The 2,792-nt window shown below is 36.8% G+C and overlaps 1 protein-coding gene across 1 annotated transcript in view; it reads right to left on the bottom strand.

The window, feature by feature from the left end:
- Positions 1-2,024, bottom strand: part of ADAMTSL1 (ADAMTS like 1) — a 159,578-nt gene extending 157,554 nt beyond the window's left edge. Inside the window, exon 1 of the mRNA XM_031557287.1 lies at positions 1,998-2,024. Coding sequence (XP_031413147.1) covers positions 1,998-2,024 — 27 coding nt within the window. The remainder of the gene's footprint in view (positions 1-1,997) is intronic.
- Between the last annotated feature and the right edge of the window lie 768 nt (positions 2,025-2,792).

Raw genomic sequence — 2,792 nt, 5'->3', positions numbered from 1 at the left:
AAAAAAAGAGAGACATCATCAAAGTCTAGACTGAAAAACAGAAGCAAAAATATGACAAATTGAGCTGATAGTATAATCTGGTTGTTTTGTTTTCTTCTGTAGATGGACAGAAACATGATTACAAATCAAAGTAAAACTTGAAGAGAGGGAAGAAGATGAAAATACTGCAGAACATGTTGAGGGCTGAAAGAGATCTGGCCCACTGAGACTAAGACTGCCCTTTTCTAATTAAGTAAACAGTGACGTATACTCCCAACAGGAAAAAAAATACAGCTGTAGCAATACAGCTCCTACAGCAAATGGGAGGCCTTCTGCATGGCTTAATATCGTTATAAGTTTGTCTGTCAGAAACAGGATATCTAATTCCTTGTGTGAGGATAGTGCATTAATCACACACTTCAGAAGGGTCTTTCAGGGCTCATGAAAGCCTCATGCACTCCTGGGAAAAATGTTCTGCTGTGCTGGAAGCCACTCAGGGAGGTCTCATATCTAAGTGTGCAGAAAACGAGTTGACTGGGGAGAATTCTGCTCTCTCTGTTTTTTAAGGATCATCAGTGAGTCTTAAACTGAGAAGATGTACTTAGCAATAGAGTCTTCACTGAATCATGAAGAACAGACTGAGAGCTCACATAGAGCTTACTATAAAAGGAAAGAGATGAAAAAGAGTTCACATGAAAAAATCAGAAATTCAGAAGAGTTTCTCTCCCTGCAGACTATTCCTGTGTGTCTGCAGAAGTATCTGTCAGTTCCAACACAGAGAAAAGGCAGAAGTCCACATTTTCCAGTCCAAGGTGGAAGTCACTCATAAGGCCATGATAACAACATTGGCAGGAAAGAATTGCAACAAACCATAGCTATGAGCTAAAATGATACAGAACACACAAGTGAAAGAAGCAGGCACAGTATCATTTATTTCTTTAAGGAATACTGTAAGCAGAAGAGGAACGATAAATGGTGATTCCATGCAGCAAAAATGTCTTTCTCAATTTTGTTTGACAGTTTTCTAAAGATAAGATCTTGATCCAGGGCAAGACATCAGCGTAAGCTTTGCAAGACTGAAAGTGAGATTTGACATTTATGTGCTTCAAGAAATTTTTGCTGCACAAGGCTAACTTCCACACATTGAAATACTCAAATCTGGAGTGTGGTGACATTTTTGACTCTTGCCATATTTGCAACACACTGCTAGATATGAGAAATGCCAGTGCTGAAAAAGTCCTCTTACTATCACGATGAGTGTTGAATCCTTATGTCACTGGGTCACTGAACCAGAGAAAATGGCATTAATTTTGCTTGCAAATAAAATCCTGTCTAAACATATTGATAGCAGACATCAGCAGAATTCAGACTGTACAGCAATCAGCCCTACATTTGGACATTGCAATCCACTGGGGAGCATCCTTGATTTCCAGGTTTCAGGGATCTTGGGAGTGCTCAGAACAACAGCACATCCCTCAATTTGTAACACCAAGAATATCAAAAGTCTTATTAAGAGCTGGTTTAAATCGCAGTCCTCAGTCTATCCATCAAAAATTAACTGTCTAAAATTACTGCAACTAGCAACTAGAGATATATTTTTTCTTGTAAAAATAGTTTCAAAAAATCATAGCCTGTAATCTGCTTTTTTATAATGGATTTTGTAAAAGATTATCTAGAATGGCACCACAAAAGTCCAAGCTGTTGCTCAGCCAATGTTTGGGACTGATAAAAAACAGTACTGATCTTAGGGATAACCACAGAATATTTAATGAAAACAACAAACTTCTGATCTGAAATAAAAAGGCAGCATAGTGTTTTTGAATCATTCTGAGCAGTCTTATGACCATAACTGCAGTATCTGATTTAATCTTTGTGTTATGTTAAGTTTCTCCTGAAGCCTCTAAATTCAATCAATTTACATAAAGAAACCATAAAAAACAACAAATAAACAAAAACAAAGAAACAAAGAAACAAACAAAAAGCCCCACAAAAAACAACCAGAAGCAAAACCCCCATACAATAGCCACCAAACCCAGCCCATCCATGCTTGATTTTGGCAGCAAGTGCCTGAACCATTTATCTACATTTACTGAAGAACACAATAGTTTTTGCTTTGGTGGTTGTCAAATTTAATCAGCAGTTTATAACTAGCAGGGATAAACAAGAAACTATCAATGTTAATTGTAGGGTTAACTCACCATAAGTGTACTCAATAATATTTTCACATTTAACAAAATTCTTGTACTGGGGAGGGAGAAAATGTATCCTTTATTCCTAATGTGTGTCCTAAGTTAGGAGACAGGGAAAGGGTTATTACTGCATATTGTTCTTTGTCTTATGAAATTTGATCTATTGTATTATGATCTAACTCCAGGCCAACATGCTTATTAGGAAACTTCAAATGGTTTTTCCACATTATTATTACAAATGTTTTCTGCAAGTGCCAAATCCCAAATCTTCGGGTGTGATTTATTAGTAACAAGTTTAATGTTGAAATCTTCTAAGATAACATACAAAGGAACTGGGGATGAGAGCACGGAGATCCGTCCTTTTGTGGCATATGTAATTTTGTGTTTTGTGCTGGGTCAGAAAACCCAAAGCTTTAGTACAATACTTTCTCTGCTTACTGAGCTTTGATATTCCTGTTCTCATGCAGTGATATTTTACATTGAAAAGAAAAAAGGATGCGCAAGAGATTTGTTGCTGTTCATATTTTGTTCTTGAAGCTGAAAAGGGAGTCAGGGAAAATAATTGTACAGGCTTGTTTCAAATGACATAGCAGACACAAAGAGAGATGCTGAAGTTTTTCAAGC

Source organism: Meleagris gallopavo, chromosome Z (assembly GCF_000146605.3).
Source record: "Meleagris gallopavo isolate NT-WF06-2002-E0010 breed Aviagen turkey brand Nicholas breeding stock chromosome Z, Turkey_5.1, whole genome shotgun sequence".
In the NCBI taxonomy this organism is placed as follows: Eukaryota; Metazoa; Chordata; class Aves; order Galliformes; family Phasianidae; genus Meleagris; species Meleagris gallopavo.
This window is presented reverse-complemented; position numbering and strand designations above follow the sequence as displayed.